Source organism: Pseudopodoces humilis, chromosome 3 (assembly GCF_049639895.1).
Source record: "Pseudopodoces humilis isolate 2021_Gansu_Grassland_sample_001 chromosome 3, ASM4963989v1, whole genome shotgun sequence".
NCBI lineage: Eukaryota > Metazoa > Chordata > Aves > Passeriformes > Paridae > Pseudopodoces > Pseudopodoces humilis.
Window position 1 is genome coordinate 54,757,652 of NC_142202.1, and position 20,568 is coordinate 54,778,219.

A 20,568-nucleotide genomic window follows, 5' to 3' on the forward strand; every position below is an offset into this window, starting at 1 on the left:
AACAAGTGATCCATTCACAGGACCAAGCCAGACCTAGTCCTAAGCCCTAGGTAGCCCTCAATCATGTCCAGTGAGGAGCCCTCAGCAAAGATAGCTTTGCTCCATAGATCTTTTCCTGCTGGCTAGCTTTGTGTGCACATGGCTGCAAAACATAGTTAAGCTTTTCAGATCCAAGGACAGTCATTTGGTGTTCACAGAACCACAGAATCACAGAGTCACGGTTTGTGTTGGAAAAAGCATTAATGACCATCTAGTTCCAACCCGTCTCCCATGGGAAGGGACACCTCCAACTAGACCGTGTTGCTAAAAACCCTGTCAGCCTGTCCTTGTGACCATAATAGACTTTCTATTTCTATTTCATAAAATATTCAGATCCTATTGCCCACCACTAATGTATGTACAGACCACGATTCTTTGACAGAGTGGAACTTCCTAGCCCACAGCAGCATGTCCATGTGCCTGTTCTCTGGAGCAACACGGATGGAGTCAATATAAGGCAGGGAATAGGCCAGTACAATGGTGTGTGGTGTTTTACTTTCCCCACCTCTTTCCTTGTGGTTTGAGAGATGCCACATCCAGTTTGGCTTTGAGTGTTCCTGAAGCTGGCTTAATTAATTAGTCCCATTTTACAGAGGCAGAGTTGCAAGCAAATGCTATAAACTTTATGCTGGCCAGATTAAAATGCCCCCCTCTCCTCCCTCTCTGGCAAAACTTTTAGAATCTAACTTCAAACGACTATAATGAACCCTTTAAAACCTTCAGCTTTGTAAGCTCCCTCTGTCTAGCCATCTGACCAGCACTACTGAGCCAGAGACTGCCCTGAAACTGGGGCACTAGCTGAAGAGCCCTATCAATACCATTCAGTGAGCACTCTGCTGGCTCCAGGCTGGGAGTGCACTGCAACAGAGCTTCCTCCTGCCCCAAAACAACCCTACCACCACCCTGCTAATGAAAAAGAGTCAAACCCCAAGGTTCCATTCACCTCCCCCTTCTTCCTCCTTCCCGGGTGGCTGAACAAACCTCACCCAAAACTAACTCCTTTTCTTTCTGTCTGAACAGGCGTCAGAGCCAAATTAAGTATGCAAAGGAAAATTCAGAGAAACAATATGAAGCAAACAGGGTTTTCCCATAAAAATCTTTCTTCTCTGCCCATAATCAACACCAGATGAAACATATTTAAACTGAAGAGTAAGGATTGATATATTTTTAAAAATTCACGTCATTAATATTCTCTGAAGTAAGGAAGCTAGAATTTAGTATGTTTAGAGTGTATACATCTAATTACACTCCTCCAACTTTATTAGTAGCTTTTAAAAATACATTTAGAAAGCAGTAAAGGAAAGAGAAGGTCTGTCACTATTAAATTTTATCACTTTACTAAACACTACCAGATGCTCAAATACTGAGGAGGTCAAAGAGCCTACTCCAAAGAACCTGGAAATCAAATTTTGCCACATACATTTTCAAAAGGTACATTTTCTATGCAAGGGCTCTCTCCATTTCAGCTGCACTGATGGATACCAATACACACTTCTCGCCTTTGGTCAAAAATTCACTGCAAAACTAACAGAAGGGTAATTTGAACAGGAGAGCAGAACAGGTTTGAAATGGTCAGTTCTCAGACTTTCATTTATCTCAGAACTGGCATTCAGTTACTACTGCAAAACCTAGAGAGACAGAGAAACCTTGGAAAAAAGCATATAATTGATGAACATTTTTGTTTTAAGTCAGTTTGTCCGAGGTCAGACACCCCAGAGTCTGCTGCTCCACAATGTCACTTACTGTAAAGATCACTACTGGGAATGGGAGAACGCCACTCAGTGCCCTTTGCCACAGTTTTCTGGCAACAAACCTGTGGTAAGAGCAATGTTTGTCTTCTGTTTTTAACTTAATGTCCTTTCTTGGGGGGCCAAATATCTTAGGGAGCAGGGGGCTGGATCATATGCCAGTGACTGGCACTTAGTGTCATGTTTGGAGAGTAGTTTCACATTCCTGTTCCGTGATCCCAGCCTCCTCTGTAACCAGTACAGCACGCAAAAGTGAAGAGTATTGTATACAATTTTGGTGTCATTAACAGCAATTTTTATTTCTAGAAGATCCTTTAGTTAGAGAACACTAACTAACACTCTCTTTGAAGGGTATGAATATCAAAATTATACTCTCTCTGATCTGTTGTATACATTTATTTTGAATATTTCAGTATCACAAATATCCTTGATGTGTTCATTGCACAAATATAGCCTCCAAGTGAAAACCTTATGAGGGTAGAGATACAGAAAATACAACAGAACTGTAAAGAAAATCATGTCCTTGCTTTGGGGCACACACTTCATAGTGTCCAGTCTTGATGTCTTAAGTTAGGTAAAAAGGAGAGAATTTGAAACAATGAATTATGAAAGGGAAAGGCAAAAGGCAGGAAAAATGTCCCATGGAAGGGTGGTTTTGCTAGAACAAGATTGCAAATCCACAGGGGGTAATTAAGTAGCAGACTTGTATAGTATGTCAGATGTCTTGCATACAAACAAAATCATTTAACATTTTCAGCTCAAGATTTAGGTTGCTCATATGCAAGTTTCTGTTGTTTCTTCCAAAAAGAAAAAAAAAAAACATACCAAAGGAAATCCTAAAGTAAAGGAGAAAAATTAGCATTCAGTGGCTGGTAGCTCTTTTAATGGCTGACATAGATTTTTCTTAAACTAAACTATTGTTAGCCACTATCCAGCCTGCATATTAATGAGAAAATGAATGCCTCTCTAAAAATTTCAGCTACAATGTCACCATAAAAATCAATACGTGGCTACGCACCATGAATACAGACACAAGCTTGCTTCCTGACATTCATTATCATAAAACCAACTGGAAAGAACTTCCACTTCTCTGTGTTAAACCTATTTTGTCACACATTCCTGCCTACCCAGGGCCATACTTGCAAAGTCACATTACTTTAAAAGAATTGTGATAATACCATATGGCATATAGATCATCTATAGGAACAGCGCCTTGCTGGATGTGTAATGTGATACAGTGTGATACCTGCTAGACACCGCAGACAAATAGCACAGATTCACTCAGAGGCTGAAAAGCCACGGTGAGGTTTGTGCAGCACTGGCAGGGGCTGGTGCAGGTGGCACAGCCTTGGAGCAGGGAGGGGACAGCCCTGTGCATGGTTGGGACATGGTGAAGTGACCAGAGAGCACACCACGCTGGCCACAGCTCCTGGGGAGGCCACCACGACAGAGCCCCTGTCTCAGTCACGCCACACAGCTCCCCTGCTCTGTATTTCAGCAGGTAGGAAGCAGCCCAGCCGGGCTCCTTCTGAGGACAATGGAGCACTTCTCCACCCGAGGTGTCCGGACTTTTGTCCTCACAGCCTCGCCTGAGCCACCACCACCCCATCTCAGTCCATTCTCATTACAGGAGGAAACACTACTTGGGCAAGAATACCGATGCCCTGATTAGCCAGCCAAGAGCCGTGCAGCTTAGGAGCCCATCTCTCCTGGTGGATGCCCCGTTGTCCCAACCCAGCCAAGAGATATTTTGGATTGAATGCTCCATTGCCCTGGAGTGATGGCACATCTAAAATCCCAGCTGAGCTCTCGCACAGGGTAGCCTGCAACCTTATCATTCCTGTCACATGCTTTTATTTACAGGTAGCACAAATGGAAGGGAGGAAAAACAGATCTCATCATTATTGTGACTTGATATATGCAAATGCATTCAAGACATGAGATTACCCACTGCGCAGAGACACCTGTAGTATTTAGGGACAACGGATGTGTTGAGTTTCTGCTTTAGCTGACAATCTTCTGGCTTATGCTGGTTTCTTCCCATAATAAAATCATGCTCCTTTGTTTTGTTTTTTTAAATTTAATTTTCAAGACTTAACCTTGGGAAGTTGCCACTCCATCCTCTTAGCACTTTCTAAGGCAGCCACATAATTTTAAGTCCTGCTTCTCATAAAAGTTACTTTATAACCCCTGTTACCCAGCTTGTGGAGCTGCGTTTCAGCAAGTAAAGTTACTCTTCGGCGATTTTAAAAGCCACATGATTGTGGAGTAGTCAGTGTAATTAAAAAGTGGAAACAAACCAGTATCTCTTCCAGGGTGGGGGAAAATAAAAAAAAATAGGATTCTTTTTAAATCATGAAGATTCAATTATATCTAATTATCTTAGCTATCAGTGCAACTCAGTGAAATGATCAGCTCATATTCCTGGGTAGCCCAGTATCTCTGATTGTTACAGTGATCAGTACATACAATTACCAAGTGCAAGCACAGCAATCATCTGCTATACTTAAAGTATGACCAACTCAGTATCCAGATAAAAAAAATATAGATAGATAGATAGATAGATAGATAGATAGATAGATAGATAGATAGTTGACTAATGCATTAAATGGAAATGTATCCCATTTCTCTAATTGAATATTTTGGACTTAATGTTTTCTCATGCCTCATCAGAAAGCTCACAGCTGACAATAACAGCTACTCCTATCTGACTGCTTTGAAATACTTTAAAAAAAAACAAACCAAAAACAACTAAGGCTATGGGTAATATTGTATAACTGTATGCATCTCTACAACTTCAGATCCAATGACATCTATATGTAACAACACCTAAACAGACTATTCATTTGCTTTTTAATAGGAAAAGATTTTAAAGGACTCTTCTTGGCCAGAGTACAGATAGATATTAGCACTGCTTTTGGAGTGTGTTTGTGAGGGAGTCCCATATGTCTATTCCACAAGAAAGCCAGAACAGCTACAGCAGCAACACAAATACTCTCTGGAGAAAGACAAACCAAAAATCAGAGAAAATCAAGTAATTTAATTTTAGGCTACCTGCTGATTTAAACCAGAAAAGCAAAGTATTTTGTAGACATTCAAATAAACCTTGTTTTTTAATATGGAATTGTCTACAGGCTTGGAAGTGGGTGTTAAGTCCTGTGGTGTTGTACATCTGCGAACGAATTGTTAGATTTTGGAGATTTCAACAGGAAGTCATCATTACTAAGGTATGTAACATAGCTCATATATCTGCACAAAAAACCCATTATGTCAATGGCTTTTTTATCATTTTTAGGTAACTTCTCTATATTAGGAATCTCATTTTTCACTCCTAGCTTCAGCAACTTTTCAATCATTACCATGTTTTCAAGCCAAGTATTGATTTTACGTTTTGCATTTATTCCAATTGCAAATCCATAAGAATATTCCATATGGGACAAAACTTGATTAATGAAGTACCAGACTTTACACCACCATAGCACAAACATCTGTTTGTGGTGTCTTTTTGATGAACTAAAACCATGTTCCACTGCAGTTAATGCCAGAGACTACCTTGACTTCAGTAGCAGCACAGAGTTTTTACTTTAAAATTTGGAGGCTTCTGATCATCTGATCAGTTAGCATATATAGTTGAAACTTCCCTAATATCACTGTAACAGTTTCTCCCAGCCTTGCGCCAAGGGACTATTTAAGTCACACCAGAATAGACTGAGGATGTCGCTATTGGAGCAGCCGAGTCCACACATCAAGCCAGGGATCAGGAACAGGTGTAGCTTGTGTGAGGGGGACAGGATGTTGGATAAGTCTTGCTGCTGATTTCACGGAGTGGCTGTGATCTGAGAATCTCAGTATATTATGTGCGACATACAAAACTGCTGCTTAACTGAGATTACCTCTTTATAAAAGTGTATTAGGATTGAGCTCACTGTGCTTTTTTCTTTGTAATCCCACAGAGTTAACAATGCTACATGAGAGTGAAACTAGGAACTAAGGAATTATTCTAATCAATTAAGAAATACTTTTGCACAGGTTATACCAAGAAAATTAACAAACTGTTGAATTGTTAAAGCCTTTCCTCTGTGTCTTACACTCAGAAGTCAAGCTATCCCACAATACATACTGTACATGCTCGGAAGCCATTGGGCAACAACACTGCAGGTTAGGATATCTGCGACCTAATGAAAACAAATATTTACCCTTCTGAATGAAAATAAAATTGGTCCCTATATCGTTCTTTAGGTGGTAACACATTCCTCTGGAGTCCTTGAGCTCCACATGAAGAAACATGGCTTTAAAATGGGAGCTGGCCAATATATATTTCTACAGTGCCCATCTGTCTCACAGCTGGAGTGGCACCCTTTCACCCTCACCTCAGCTCCCGAGGAAGACTACTTCAGCGTCCACATACGGGTCATCGGGGATTGGACTGCAGCCCTTTTCAAGGCCTTTGGAGCAGAGGAAAAAGCTTTCAAGGAATTGTGGATGTTACCAAGGTTTGAATAACAGACTATATATTTTAAAATGTTATTTCTACATTTTAAAATAAATGTTAACATTTTAACTTTAATTAATTTTGCATGTGTTTTTTCAATGATACATTATTAGATTGTAGTTCTGGATTCATAAATACATTATGCTAGCAAACACCACAAACAAATAGCCATGAGCTGGGGCCAGAAGCTACCAAGAGGATGTGATGACTAATCCAAGATTTAAAGTCCATATCAATATCCTTATCTCTATTGCTACCATCTGGATCTCTAATACGTATATCTATACATAAAGATACCTATTTTGGAAGATGGTTGTTTAATAAATGACACTGGAAGACATCTGCTAGATTTGTGCCTCTGTGCTTATGCTCTGATGGCACCCATCCCTTACCATCCAAAATTCCAGTTTTTCCCTTTCAGTTACTTAGATATTTCATGGTTCCTGAAACATCTGCATAAACTTTACTTCTTTCTGACAGTCTCCTTTGACCTCATCTCTATTTCCCAAACCCTGCTCCACTTTATAAAGGTTATATGTATTCAAATTATGCATTTTTGGAATCTTAATATGATCAAAAAGTTGATTCTCTGTTGTTCCAAGTTAGCGGGGGATCCTCTGAAGTCGAGGAGCCAGCCTGACTTGCTGCAGCCAAGGACCTGGCTCTACACAGAATGGATTCAAACCACGTAGCTCTACCCCTGCACTGCTTGCAGGAATAGGGGAGATCTTTAGCAAAGAACAGCCCAGCACAGGGTCATTTAAATTCTGGTGGAGTGTGTAGGGCCTGGGACTGGAGGGACTGATTTCCCCCTGGAAAGATTACAGACACCACTGAGATGCAGAGGTTTATTGAAGGGTGGGTGCAGACAGGAAAGTCTGGTCCAGTCCTTGCATTGTATCAGGTAATAAGAATTAGAAATGAAATCAGTGTCTTTGTTAAAGGCAACTGGAATGAGAAGTATGTCTTTTCAGCAGAACTGGAGCAAAAATTGTTCAAAGTGATTGACAGCAAGTGTAAAAAATGAGGAAGAGAAAAAATGATCAAATGTTACTTGCCACAATGCGGGGTTGAAATTAACAGTACTGTCATATATAAACACTCCTCTTTTTAATCTTGTTAGGGTGCTTATTGATATCCTTCTGTTTCTTTCTTTCAATATATTAAAAAAAAATATTTCAATAGTTAAACTAGCAATAAAGCAAAAATCAGGTCTTTTTCAGAGTTTTCAATATCTAAAGTTACGCATCAAATTGGTGACTATATTGAAAAATAACATACAGCAGAAACTGTGCAAAAGACAAAAGACATAGGAACTGAATAATAAGGTAGGGTTGAGAATAAAATATGTAGTTTTTAATTACTTAAAGAGGATTAAAGTAAGATGTTCATACATATATATAGGTAGCAAAGACAGCAGTGATTTCTGAAAAATTTGGGAGCTAAAACCATAGAATAAACTATTCATGTGAAAATGATCATGTTATGCCTCTTCAGGATTTTGGTTGACTTAATTGCTGGTTTAATATATTGCCCCAAAATTTAACTGCTCTTACAGTCAGGAGTACTACACACTCATCACGGTGACCAGCAAATGTTTAAATTCTAAAAATAATCATAGAATCTGTTAATGATTCTGTTAAAGATTTCTCCTGCCTTCCCCATAAATCTAATTTATTTTCCAATGAAATGGATACAAAGAATATGGACCACCCAAATCAAAGCAAGAAAGTCCATAACCCTATTTTCTTCTTCTCTTTGGCAAATTTAAATGTAATATCTTTTTTGTCACTTTGTTTACTCTCTTCCTACTTTCATCCACTCTACCTAGATCAAATGAATGAGTTACATATCTCAGTTTCTCCTTCTCCTCTCTCCTCCCGGCGTCTCTGAGGCTTTGTATTTGGCTAAGCTGTATAGCTATGGCTGAGTAAGGCATTCAAACCAATGATGGGATCTCTATCACCTGAGGATTTAGGAGCAGACTGACAAGACAAATCTCTTCAAGGGATGATTCAGAAATAATTGAACCTGTCTTATAGCACAGCAACAGACTAGAGAATCCTTGAAATTTCTCCCAGATCAATTTTTTCTCAATCTACTGACAACAATGAAAATTGCTTCCAGCCTCAACGCTGAACTACATACAAAGCTTATCTGAAAGCTATATATATATATATATATATATATATATATATATATATATATATACATATATATATATGCCATAAATTAACCATATTTTACTGGAAGTTTTGAGTGAAAAAAATACTGTGCTGGGCAACAATCTAAATAACTGTATATATTGGGAAAAAAAAAATCTTTATGTCTAGGGTCAGATTTCCAGAAGTTATGCCATAGTAGCTATTTTGCTTGCCATTGCACTTGCAGGGCATTTCAAATATTGAAATAAGAGGGAAAATGTTTGCTAGGAGACTTTTAAAAATGTAACAATAAGGTCTGAGATACGTTGTGTCCCTATATTTGTGTGTAGAATTGCTTAGGAATCCCCCTTTCTTTTCCTGTTAAAACACTTAATTATGTGTGCCTATTTGTTTGTACTATTTAAGGATAAATTTTAAGGATGATTCATTAAATAAAGAGCACAAAACAACAGAAAATCTAAAAGGAAGAAAAAAAACTTTTTTTTTTTTTTTTTTTCCTGAAGACTGGGTATTGGTGAAACCATCTTCTGAGCATCTACGTTGTACATAGATAGGGCTGGAAAGAGCACTCCAAAGTACTGGGTGTATTTACATTTCATGTTGCTAAAGGAATGAATCTGATTATTCAAGAAACTTTTTCATCTCTAATTTTGACCAAAATGAATTTCTTGGCATCAGCAACATTGATTACAGGAGGTAGTAATATCAACAAGCATTTCTCCTTACACATTCTGCCTTTACATCAGATACTAAGTACAGTATTGTGTCAAAAATGTGCTCCTTAAATACTGCTTTCTCAGAAAGAGCTGAGAAAATAGTAGTTCCTTTGCATATGATGACTTTTTTCTTGTCTTCTCTTTTATTACTTTAACTCAAATACAGAACTTCTAAAAATGATTAATATAATCTGTTCCTCTTTACTTTGATATGTACAATATAACAAATAAAGCTCTAAAACAGGATGCTTTTCAGTAATTCATAATTAAATATGCAAATTCCACAGCTAAATTTGGACATGCAATTATATGACTAATCACATTTCAGAAAGCCAGAAAATTGCAATTGCATGCTTAAATAGATGGCCAGGCCCCAAATCCACATGGGTGCTCTCGTTGTCTCATTTCAGAAAAGACAGTTACTTTGCTATTAAATGGCACCTACTGAAAATTAAATGTATTTGTATAAGCAATTTATGTGCCATCTTAGACACGTCTTTTCTCCTTTATTTTAACAGAAATTCAGTTTTGACAATGTGTAGCCCAACAAATGTTAACCTTTCTGTCACTTTATGTGTTGTTGCCTCTTGACTAAATGTCTTGTTGCTGTAGACTGGCTGTGGACGGACCATATGGATCTGCAACCACAGACATCTTCCACTACCGAGTCAGCGTGTGCATTGCGGCAGGAATCGGAGTCACACCATTTGCCTCTATTTTAAAATCCATTTGGTACAAGTGCTGCAATCCTAACACAGTACTGGCACTGCAGAAGGTAGGTGGGAAAGTTTATTGCTTCATTAAAAAGTTCTACAAGTGAGCCTATTTAGCCAGGAGAGAGAGGCAACTCAAAGCTAGCGGCTCACTTGAGTGTTTTAACTCGCTCTGAGAAGCAGCCACTCCCTTTCCAGATGCCTTAGGAACTGCTGTGGGGTGAAGTCTCCTGAACTCACTGTCATTCCCTGAGTAAGAAGGTAGCCTCAGCTGCAGTGTTTTTAGTAAAAGCTGAAGGATCAGAATTTCAATAGCAACTGGAGATAACTGTGGAATGTCTTTCATAGCTGGACACATAATTAGAAAGCTACAGGGGAAACTTATGCTCCTTGTTAACAAAAATAAGTCCTGCAATGTCATTTCAATCAGAAGTGGAGGGCAGCACTTGTTCTTTGTCCAGCTACAAGTTTCATGAGGGTCCTTCAGCAGCATGTCCTGGTCCAGAAGGCTGCATTCAGCAACCATTTGCTGTTTTTCTCACATTGCAAAGTCAGGATATTAACCAGCACAGGAGTATAAAAGGCATTTAAGCTCTGGATGAGATGCACATACCGAGATGCATTTATCAAGACACATATTACTCCCTCAAACCACTTTAATTATTTTGTTGAAAAAATATGGTTGGATCTATAAGGTAAAGGTGGCACCAATACTCTTAATTTTCTAACCTGTTATACACCTTCTGCTTATGGCAGGTGAGGCAGCACTGGGGAGGATAGCTGAAGAAAAGATAATAGGTGAAGTGGGTGAGACAGTAGCACAGAAAAAAATCAGCACTAAACATTCTCTTCCATATCCATTATGGTAAGCTTCTTTTAGGCCATTTTCCAGTGTAAAAGCTGAATCAGGAACTGTTCTACATTTCACACTTAGGGACAAACATTGAAATTGTATTGGAGGGGACAGATCTCTGAAAGGGTCAATACATATGGAGCTGATTGCAGGACCAAGGGGCTGATCTTTTTAAATGAAAGAGTGTTAAAACTGGCATCTTAATGACAAGCTGCCACTGAAAAAGCATCTGGGATTTTAGAAACTGAGGAGTTGAGGACAGGTTCAAATTGCCAGGGGGGATCTTTGAGGCATAAAAAGCACTGAAAATGGAGGGAAATAAAAATGGAAATACATGTTATTTGAGGAAAAATGTGTATTTGCAAACACTACGATTGTGCAAGGATATACAATCTTTACACAGTAAGGAGAGTTACGCATATGGCATACAAATTTTATATATGAAGGTTATGTATATTCTACATGTATACAAGTGAAAGTATTGTTGTTATTGTCATTGGTGCTATCTTAAGGACAAAAGAACAGAATTTAACTATGCATCAATAGTATACTTGAGGGTGCTCGTTCATAGGGAGAATTAAGGAGAATTTCGGGTAAGTGTGCCTGCAAAGATAAATGCATCATACATTCTGCCATGGTTTTCTGCTCTAGAGTTCAGTTTTTCTGAATTCATGTGAAATACAAAATTATCAAGATTTCTACTTGTCTTTTCCTTATATCTTGGCTTCCTTATTGGTGCAGTGGGAATAGTGATGTTTATTTTTCACAGGTGTTATGAGGCTAAATTTCATCAGTGCTTGTAAAATATTTTGAAAGTGTGGATGAAAGGTCATGGGGAAGTTCACAGCATTACTTAAAGAAATTTAGCAGTCATCTCAGTGAGAGAGATTAATATCAGGGTAGTTCCATTTTATTTTTTTTTTCCCATTGGTTAAAAGCTTCCACTTGTGGTATAATTACAAATAATTTAATCTTCCTCAAAGTATTCAGCACTCTCTTTCTGCCATGATGAGTACCATAGAAATGTCTATTAAGGAAATAAATAAGAGGTTTTTCTTTTTTTTAACAACTTCATTTTGATTTGAGTACAGCTATCATTACAGTTATTGAACTAATATTTCTTAGTGTTGCCCACATATGGTTGAGATATAAATACTCATAGTTTCCATAATGTCTGCAGCTGTATAATTTAAAAAACCCAACAAATCAAAAGCAGTACACATTTATCTAATTGATTTTTCACAATTAAATAGCCTTAAACCCTCATTTCCCCATCATTTTTCGCATGTACTACTAGTTATGGCTGAAAGTTTATACTGGCTTTAGTTATGCATAATAAGATTGGGTTTTAGCGGTCTCATTTTTCAGATCAATTGTTACTGAAATTGATAAAATTGTACTGATCCAACAGATTCTAGTGTTAGCAAATATCTACTTTCTCTTCCCTACAAAAGACATAAGAAAGGTCCTACTGAGTACCACCAAGTATCCATCTAGCCCCGTATCCTGTCTCCAATGGTGGCTCTTCATGAACACCTAGAGAAAAGTACACAGACCAGAAAAATCAGGTGGTGATTGGTTTCTACAGGATGTTTTCTCACCATTGAGAGACTTGTAACTCAGTAACACCTTGATACAAGAGCTGTACTTCTGTCTTTAATATCTCTGCGGCTTTTTCTTCCATGAGGCTGTCTAATAGCTTTTTGAATCCATGTAGACAACCATACCGTGTTGTGGCAGTAAGTTCAGCTACATACTTAGAGGAAAACACAGTCAGCCTCTTCCATTTGCTTTGAGACCGACTTCCCCCCCTGAGGTAAATCTCTGCCCCAGTCCCCAGTCCTTCTGCAAAAAACTCTTGTCTTGAGGACCTAAAAACCTGGGCTCTTTCTTCTGTCAAATGTAACCGTCCTTCTGATCTTTTTTGATAACAGTTTAAGCTTTTTGCTTCAAATTTAGGAATATGATTTTGAACCTTGTTATGTATTATAGGAAAGGCTGTTTTCTGCCACCCTAACTCAAGGTCAGTGCCTCCTGTAGGCTGCCAAACCCTCACCTCCTGCATAACCCAGGCTGCAGACACTGCTGTGTCTTACCTGGAGTGTTCCCCTGGAGTGGCTCCCTGAATTAATTACACAGAGGAAGACCTCGGATTTTTTTTATTTTTTTTAATGTGCTACAGCCCACAGGTAATGTAGTCTACACAAGAGCAGGAAGGACTGGATGCTTGCAGGGAGGTGCCCACCTGCAGGTATAAGAGGTTTTTGCAGGGATATTCATGCCTAAGAAGGAGCAGCAAGAGTCAGGGATGTGGGGTGTTCTCCTTGGACACCCCTTTAACGAAAAGCTGGCTTTGCCCAGAGCTGCAGCTCCAACTCTGCCTTCAGAAACAGATGGATGCTCATCAACAGATAATTATTAATGACTTTCCTCATGATGGAAGCTGATTTACAAAGAATGTTCTTTCACCTTACTGGAAAGAGGTAACACAGCTCTTGCTCTTGTCCATTGTACAAAATTCAGGGTGTGGGAAACTGAAGGATAAGTATCCATGAATTGCAAGGCAGCAGAGCATTACAGAAATAAGCAACTATTCAAACCCCTGCTTTGATCTGATTAATAACAATACTGCATCTAACTCAATTTACAAAAAGCAATTGGAAAATTTAAGACAGTTTACTTGGGCAAGCCATCAAGCTGATGAATGCAATTGATGGCAGTAGGGTGGGTGGAGACTAATGAAACATAAATCTAAGCCAGATTTTTAAGGGTCCTAAATAATTGCAGTCAGTTAATAGTATAAGGCTTACAAGAAAAAAACAGGATTCAGAATAATCTTTAATTATAGAAATGCACTAGAGCTACTTTATTCTACTGTTTTAATCAGGATTAATTTTTTTGGTGCATTTATTGTATTTTAATTATATATTAAATGTGTTGTGCAATGCTATGGGCAGCCAGTGTAAAGAAAGGAAGACTTCTTTGTAAACACCATTTATTTCATCATATTAGACTAGAAGTCCTCTTTGATCTAAAGGAAACTAATTCTTTTTACCCACAGGCCATCTTCTTCACTATCTCTTTTCTTTCTGAGATTATAATCACAGCCAAAAATACTTCTAATAATGACAGTCTTTCTCCATCACCAAATGTTTACCACCTCTAACATGAAAATCAGAGGCAATGCAATGGGTGCCGGGGGATGAGCTTAAGGAATTTTTGCAGCTTCAGAAAGCAGCATCCTTTCCTTAGGGGACTGGGCCAGATGTGGCTTGATCCAACCAGTTGGACTGGCTGTTACTGTGACTGCCAGGCCTTCAAACAGCTAAAAGCATTCCTTCAAGATCCATAGTCTGATGTTCTGGAATCCAGTTCCCGAATTCAAAGACTGTATTGTCTCAACTCATTGGCTAGCTTTTCTTCCTCCTTCCCTGAATGTGCTTATCTCCCAGTCCTGCCCACATGCTCCCAGTTGCTACCCCATGAACAATTCTTTATTCGTTTAGAAATACATATCTCCTCTCCACACACATGCACTAAATATACATTACCATAAAATGAACTGCTGAAAAAACTTGAGAAATAAGATGATCAAGTAAAGTCTGGGGGAAGAAATTTCTCACTACAAATCAACAGCTAGGGTGTGATACAGACTGACAGCACTCAGTGGGCTGATTTTCGAGGTTCTGAGTATATAGAACAAGTGAGGACTTTAGGACTCAGACACCAGAAAGCTACATAAAGGTTAAGGCTATAAATCTTACCAAGTTTTGGTAATTTAAAATACTGCTGTTGTTGGCCACAAATATGAAATTCTATAAAGTCAGTGGGCTTGCTTTTTCCTCATAACCCATGCCAGTGTAAATCAGCGGCAACCCCCCACCATACAGCAATGAGGTCATATTTAAGGCAAAATATTGAAACAGAAGGGGAAAAAGCAAACAGCCAAGATGCTTAGTACTAAAGTTCCACAGACAGTCTTATTCCTGGGTTGTAAAAATACCCTACTTAACCCTGAATGCCTTATCTCTGTTTCTGGGATCATACATCATTTATATTTCTTACATAAACCACAGATGGTCCCTTACAGTACACTCAGATCTAGGAAACATCTCAAATTACTGTTAGTGTCTTTCACCAAATCTCCACTGAAGCATGGTATTACCACATTTTTCTCCCACCACCTTACCAGAAGTCTGACAACCTAGTATATGAAATCTTCGGGAAATCTCTTTACAGCCTTCCAGTTTTTTTCTCTGTTTTTTTCATTTCAGAAGTGTCCAATACACATTTCTATCTCCCTGATCCTGTAGAAAAGGGCTACAATTTCCAAAACATTGGAGTCACCACAATGATTGCCTTGGGGACATACCTTCCAGATCACCTTTGATATTGCAGTACAATAAAAGACAGAGGGGCTGGTGAGCAGAAAAGGAGATGGGTTGGAGGAAGCTAGGGGATTTTGCAACAAAATAAAAATCACAGTCACAATGAAATAAGTTCCAGTCATCCAGTTTTTATAAGCTTATACATTGTCCTTCCTGATGTTCCTTTCACATCTGAAACTGTGTATTTTTACACTTCCTCCACGTTTGTGAATTTCTTCTTTGGATAAATTATGAATTACAGCCTTCAAGGGCCCATTTGAGGTTTGGCACCATCTGGTCAAAATAATGGTAGAGTGTGTGGCAACAGCTACAGAATTTGACTAACAAGAATTGCAATCAGATTTATCTTGTAATTGTGCTTCAGACTGCTATCAGGGTAGTGCCTGGGCAGACAACCTGGGAATTTCAGACATTCATATCCTCATCATTCCTGGGTAGTACAGGAACTCACAGCTGAGTAGTCTCCACATCTGTATCGGCTTCATACAAGGCACTGAGATGGAACCAGCAGGATGGACTGGCCCCAGTCCTCTACACAGCACAGCATTGCTGGAGGACATTTCCAACTAGGAAATCATGATGGTGCTAAAGACTCCCTAAGGTAGTTCCTGATGGGCCTAGGAGTGACTGAGTTCCAGTGCATTGATAAGATCCTGACACGGGAATTCCATCTGTCCTGAGGAAGCTCCTGTTGCAAACTTTATTAGCTTGTACACAGACATGGTAACGGCAAATGGTCATCAGAAACCGTTCCTACAGAAGAGGTTATATAGGACAGCCTTCTAGAAACAGCTAATTAGTTAGAAGATGCAGTTAAGACAACAGATCACGAGAGATCATGCACATGCAGCAGATCCCAATGATCTGCTGGGCCAGCTGGCTGTAAAAACTGCACAGAAAAAGGTTCTTGCAGGCTCCCATTGTTCCAGCAGAAGATCCCAGAGGAAGGACTCTTGAAATAGAAACTCATCATCATATGGACAATGACTAACCATTCGTCTGAAAGACTTTTTTCCTATGCAAGCATCACCTTATGCCAGGATATTAACAAATTAGCTTCTTTCTTTTAAATAAAAAAACAAACAACAAACTCTGCTGTGTTTTTGATTTGCTGCAGTAAAGTAGGAAAAATAAGCCATAGGAATGATTAAAGGATGCCTCTTAGTGACAGATCCCAGGAACATTTGGTCTGCCATAGACACGATTATAGGATGACTTGATCCCACCCTCTAATTTCTATCTGTGGAATGAAACTTTGATAACAGGCTCTCCAACCCAACAGACAACAAACAAAAAAAGTTGAAAAGTGAAACTAGTTAAATGCCAATTTTTGATAGAGAGGAGGGTTTCAAACAATAGAAAACCGGTCATGGGATAGCAGTTAATTTTGCCCCTTTGGCAATTGTAAATTTAGTTTCAGGTTTCTCTAGGAACTAGATGTTCCAATTTAAATATTAAATACATTTTTAAGAAAGGAATAGGGACTATTTCTCACCTGTTTTATACAGGGCATATGACTTGAAGTACATAACTACCTATTGGCAATATCAAGAGTTAGCCTTATGGCATAAGGTCTTGACAAAAAGGAATTCCTTGCTTTGACCCTGAATAAAACTGAAATTAAACAAATCAAAAATTTCAAATAATCATCAAATTATTTGCAAGAAGTGAAGAGCTAGGTATTACAAGTCAAAGCAGTGATTCACTGGCAGCGATATATGGGAAGCTTGTTCATTGCCTACTTTCACCAGCACATTAATATATTTACTCTTTGTTTAAGACGAAAATCAAAATTTTAAATTGTCAAAATTATGTTTAATTATGTTTACCATGAATTTAGAGTGGAGAATGGTTATGGTTAATGAGTTGAGCCAGTAATTAGGAAGTTTTATTGAAAGTTTGCTTTTTGTTAAATATCTTTACTTTATTTGACAGGTTTATTTTTACTGGATTTGTCGAGACCCATCAGCATTTGAGTGGTTTGCTGATCTTCTGTTCCAGTTGGAAACAAAAATGGCTGAAAAATGGAAAAATGATTTTCTAAGCTATCATATATTTCTTACTGGCTGGGATGAAAGTCAGGTAATAATGAAACTGTTTCAAGTTAGAGTTAATGTACCTTGCTTTTCCAGTATGGTAACATATGGAACAGGAACAGCTGAATAAATGATGGGTGAAGTGGAGAGACAAAGAACTGTAAATATGAAGACACTAAGGTGTCTGTTTACATCTCACATTTAGGAAAATAGGGATGGAGAAATCAACTCAATGATTCCTCCAGTCCTGCATCTTGTCTTGGGCAAAAATGGTTACCAGGTGTCTCAGAGCAACGTGCACAGAGCTTTCAGGAGCTTGTCAAGGGATATTTTGTCTATGTCTTAGGAACAGTATTTCATTAGATTCTGTCATTTTTGTGCTGAAATGTGGAGGGCTGTCTAAAAAGTGTAGATTTCATTTACTCTTATTATTGACTATAACTTCTGTTGCTCACATTTATGTATATATATATATATATCTGGTGCATTTTTGAAAAGTACTGCACTTGGAACATTTTGGCAACCAACTCCATGGTCTAATTCATGTTGTTTGAAAAGACATTTTCTCTGATTGACTTTAAACTTGCCTTCTCATAATTTCATTGGATCATACCACCTCAGGCACTTAATTCTTAGACTGGGTCAACATTATTCAACTCTTTAGTCTTTATCTAAACACAAATATGTTGATTTTCTCTCTCTCTCTCTCTCTCTCTCTCTCTCTCTCTCTTCCCTTTTTAATGGATTACTCAGATCATGCAGTGATAAGGTAGGCACCTGCCAGAAAAATTCTAACAGGGAAGTCTTTGCTCTACTGTTTTATTTCCTGCCGTCTCTGTTGAATGAAGGACTACCTAGCAGAGATGAAAAAAATACAGATTTCATAGAGCTTTTCCTTTTCTGCCTCTGCTGATACAAAACCCCCATTGTTTCTTTCTGCTTTCCTTAGAGTTTCTGTCAAGTAATGAGGTATGTGCATAAAGCTGTATTCAGGAAAATCTACTCCCATTGTGAAGTATATGGCAGTTATAGAAACTACTGCTCTGCATTAGCAATATCACAGGGTATTACCTAAAACCTGCTGTTAAAGAAGCTATTGGGGAACCTAAAATACCTAAAAAACCACAAAGTTGCCCTCATCTTTCAACTATCATCTTACTTCCCTCTTGGGCAAACATTAGGCCAGAAGTTAGGTAGGGTGATAGCTGTTCTCGCTGGGGCATCTGTCTCTCTTCATTCATGTACCCTGCACTTTTCTGAAGGGACTTCTTCCTCTCTTCAACCCATAATCTCTCTCGATTCCTGTCAGAGGAATGTTCTTCAGTTGTTATTTCTTCCACTCTGACTTGGGCACTGTGCTCAGTAACATCACCTTCATTTACACATAAAGCTCCCTAATCTTGCAGGACTTACTTATCTTTAGTAAATTCCTGTTCATCACTCATCAAAATTTGAGCTTCAGCACCAGTAGTATTTGAATGATATTTTACTTCTCCCCCAGCAAAAAACCAAAACAACATTCTCTGTGTTCTCTCCCTGTCTCACCATATAGCTGGCCAATAGTCAAGTGAAGTTGAACCTGAGGAGCACGGGCATTTTAAATCTTCTAGTACACCCTCCTTTACTGACACGTGTCTGCTCCTCAGACATGCTTGTTCAATGCTTTGAGCTCTTTGCAGATTCCATGTTGGCAACAGATGGTCAAGCAGATAAAGCACATGCTCTGCCTCTGCTTGGACAAGCTCCCTGCAATACCCCTGAGACTCCTACACAACCTTAACACTGTGAGCTATTGCAAAGGCTCACATCAAAAATCCTGGGAAACTTCCACTTAATGAGAACAGCCCATCTTCTGAATGGGACAATTTTGCTGCAAACAATCCAAAAATTCTGCAGTTTTCTACCCCTCACTCTTACCAAACAATTAAAGTTCTTTCTCAGACTATTCCAAATCCTTCATGACAGTGGTTCAAACTAACAAGAAGAAGCTTTTAGAAACAGGACCTCTTGTGACAACTTTGTTTGACTAGAATAAATGTGTTGGTAAAGAACATGGAAGACTCATTAGAAGGAGAAATATATATTATTCCTAGGAAGTGAATCTAAATTTCAGCAACTACTTCTGCAAAAGATGTTAATGATATTTGGTTCATGCTAGGGCCTGGACTAAATGCAAAGTCCATTTTTAAACTTACTTTCCTCTGTTAATTTCTTGATAGTGACAGCAATGATGATAGTCCATAGTAGAAACAAGTATATTACTCCTACACAAGAGCAGCACAATTAGGAGTGACAGTGGTTTCTGTTTTTAAATGCACCTGGGAAGCACTCAGATAGTATGGTATTGGGTGTAGTACAGGAGCTGAAGGACAGTAAATGCCCATGAAAACCAGGATTTTTTTCCTGGCACTTGGGAGCTGAGAAACTCACTTGGTTCATCTGAGGTGATCCACTTTCTGCACCTGCCTCTACCTGAGGAGAAAAGCCTCTGAGAAAACAGTGAGGGTTTTACAGAGTCACAGAATAGTTAGGGGAAGAGACCTCTGGAGATCCTCCAGGCCAACCTCCCTTGACAAGGCAGGGTCACCTAGAGCAGGTTACACAGGGACTTGCCCAAGTGTGCAGAAAGAGGCTCCACAACATCCTTGGGCAGCCTCTTCCAGTGCTCTGCTGCCCTCAGTGTAAAGAAATTCTTCCTCATGTTGAGATGAAACTTCTTGAGTTTTAGTTAATGGCCATTGCTCTTCATCCTGCCGCTGGATACCAAGAAAATAGTCTGGCAGTATCCTCCTGACAGATGTCTTTGAGATATTTACATGCATTAATGAGATCCCCTCTCAGTCTTCTCAAGACTAAACAGGCCCAGCTCCCAGTCTCTTCTCATAAGAGAGATGCTCCTGACCTGTCATCATCTTTGTGGTCCTCTGCTGGACCCCTGTTTTCACCCCTGCTGAGCTGGTATATCCACTGTGTTTCCCATCAGCACCAGAATGCTCTGTGCTTGGCTCTTAGGTACTTTTGGAAATGCTTTTTGCAATGCTAGTGAACTGTGAATTCTCAAATACTCATCTCCTTCCCTCTCCCTCTCCCTCTCCCTCTCCCTCCTCTCCTCTCATTTGATAATTACACAGTTTTGCTTCCCTCATTCCATCTTTCCCAGCAAAGAAACATTATTGTTTTTGCCTCTTACTTGGAATATGTATTTTTGACTCTATAATTGTTATCTTGTAAATTTGCCTTTAGGCTACTCACATAGCCCTACATTGTGATGACAAGATGGATATAATTACTGGTTTGAGACAGAAAACCTGTTATGGAAGGCCAAACTGGGACAATGAATTCAAGCAACTAGTTGAAAACCATCCTAGGTAAGGCAGGCTGGTTTCTAACCTTGTTAGGTAACTCTTCTCTCAGCATG

General features: G+C 38.9%; 1 protein-coding gene across 1 annotated transcript in view; it reads left to right on the forward strand.

The window, feature by feature from the left end:
• Positions 1-20,568, forward strand: part of NOX3 (NADPH oxidase 3) — a 40,304-nt gene that overhangs the window by 17,443 nt on the left and 2,293 nt on the right. Inside the window, exons 7-12 of the mRNA XM_005518421.2 lie at positions 1,728-1,857; positions 4,922-5,014; positions 6,027-6,280; positions 9,773-9,935; positions 17,050-17,196; positions 20,394-20,518. Of these exons, the coding sequence (XP_005518478.1) occupies positions 1,728-1,857; positions 4,922-5,014; positions 6,027-6,280; positions 9,773-9,935; positions 17,050-17,196; positions 20,394-20,518 (912 nt within the window). The remainder of the gene's footprint in view (positions 1-1,727; positions 1,858-4,921; positions 5,015-6,026; positions 6,281-9,772; positions 9,936-17,049; positions 17,197-20,393; positions 20,519-20,568) is intronic.